The sequence below is a fragment of the Bombus impatiens genome, unplaced genomic scaffold (genome assembly GCF_000188095.3).
Source record: "Bombus impatiens unplaced genomic scaffold, BIMP_2.2 scf_2721, whole genome shotgun sequence".
Taxonomy (NCBI): domain Eukaryota; kingdom Metazoa; phylum Arthropoda; class Insecta; order Hymenoptera; family Apidae; genus Bombus; species Bombus impatiens.
The window spans coordinates 1-1,590 of record NT_179140.1 but is presented as its reverse complement, the minus strand read 5'-3'; the positions used below and the strand labels follow the sequence as shown (position 1 = coordinate 1,590).

General features: G+C 51.6%; 1 protein-coding gene across 1 annotated transcript; it reads right to left on the bottom strand.

Annotated features, from left to right (window-relative positions):
* Positions 1–157: 157 nt before the first annotated feature.
* LOC112213958 lies at positions 158–1,383 on the bottom strand. The gene is made up of 2 exons (XM_024372056.1): positions 271–1,383; positions 158–193 (listed from the first exon to the last, which is right to left on the bottom strand). The coding sequence occupies exons 1-2, from the start codon at positions 1,381–1,383 to the stop codon at positions 158–160; spliced, it is 1,149 nt and encodes a 382-aa protein (XP_024227824.1).
* Positions 1,384–1,590: the final 207 nt, after the last annotated feature.

Sequence of the window (1,590 nt, the reverse complement as noted above, 5' to 3'; positions counted from 1 at the left end):
GTGGACCGCCTTTGTCGCCAGACAAGCGAATATGGCGGCGTACGTCTTGATTTTACGTCGGTTGCGGTCCCTCCTCTCCTTGATGTTGAATGGGCCGCAGTAGTCGATTCCGACGTTCGTGAACGGCCGCGATTCGGTAATACGCGCCTCTGGTAAATCACCCATCAAGTATTCCACTGGTGGAGGGTTGGCTCTGCAACAGCGGACGCACCTTTTGAGGGTGCGCCATACCTGGCTACGGCCGTCGATCGGCCAATAGCGCAGTCTCACCGCGTATAGTGTTGCTTGTGTCCCTGTGTGATGATTGTTCCGGTGCTCTCGTTCTATAATTAGTTCTGTCACCGGGGACTTCGGCAGGATGATGGGGTGCTTTTGGCTGAAGGGTATAGCGGAGTTGGTTAGTCGTCCTCCTACCCGGAGTATCCCATCTTCGTCGAGGAAGGGGTTTAATGGCTGCAGTTTCCCTCCAACGTCCTCGCTTCGATTTTTCTGGAGGGTCCGAATTTCAGGCGCGAAATGTCTGGATTGTATTAACTTGATTAGTTGGTTGTGCGCTGCCGTTAGTTCGTCGGTGGTGAGATGGGCAGGTCGGTGTTGCCTATGTCTCCATCGAAGACACCAGGCGACGATTCTTATTAGTCTGGGCCAAGACGAATAACGATGGAGGAGTGTGTTGTCGTTAATGTTCGCCCTCAGACAAATCGTCTTCTTTTGCTCCGGGATGTCGACTACCGGGGTCGGGCTCCAGACCGGCCAATAGGCTTCGCCTTGCAGGAGCCACCTTGGCCCGTTTTTCCAAATGGACGGACATAGGAATTCCTTGGGCGTCTGGCCTCGGGAGATGAGATCAGCTGGATTGTCGTCGGTCGGCACATGACGCCAGTCGGAGATATTGGTCTTGGTCTGTATCTCAGCGACTCGATTCGCCACAAATGTTTTCAAGGTGTGCGGCGAAGATCTGATCCAATGGAGGACGATGGTGGAGTCAGTCCAGTATACGATCCGCGATATCTTGGTCGTCAGGGCCTGTCGTATTGACGAAATCAGGGACGTCAAAAGAAGTGCCCCGCTTAATTCGAGACGTGGTATGGAGAGTGATTTGAGCGGCGCTACCTTCGATCGCGCCGTTAGGAGTCGAGTCCAAATATTGTTCTTTCGGTCCGTTGTTCGCACGTAGACACACGCCCCATATGCCCTTTCGCTAGCGTCACAGAATCCGTGTAGCTCAATTTTCGTTGCGGATTCTATGATGGTCTTCCGAGGGAACCTTACCGCATTTAACAACGGCAATTGGGTGTGGTATTTGATCCACTCTGTGTGTAAGTTTGACGGAAGGGATTCGTCCCAATCTACCTTCAATGTCCAAACTTGTTGCAAAATCATTTTTGCTCGAATGATTACCGGCGCGAGTAATCCCAATGGATCATAGATTTGTGCGATGACTGAACTAATTGATCGCTTTGTGACTCGGGAAGTGTCACTGATCGTCTTGACCGAATATAGTATGGAATCGTCGGCTGAATTCCAAAATACGCCGAGTGTCTTTAACGTGGATGACTCACCGAGATGTAGTTTCTGGTGGGTATCTTC

Excerpts from the sequence above, each read along its gene's own strand:
- LOC112213958 (XM_024372056.1), bottom strand. The coding sequence starts at position 1,383 with ATGATTTTGCAACAAGTTTGGACATTGAAGGTAGATTGGGACGAATCC. Across the intron at positions 194-270 it reads CACAAGCAACACTATACGCG|AGCCAACCCTCCACCAGTGG; the intron begins GTGAGACTGCGC and ends CCGCTGTTGCAG.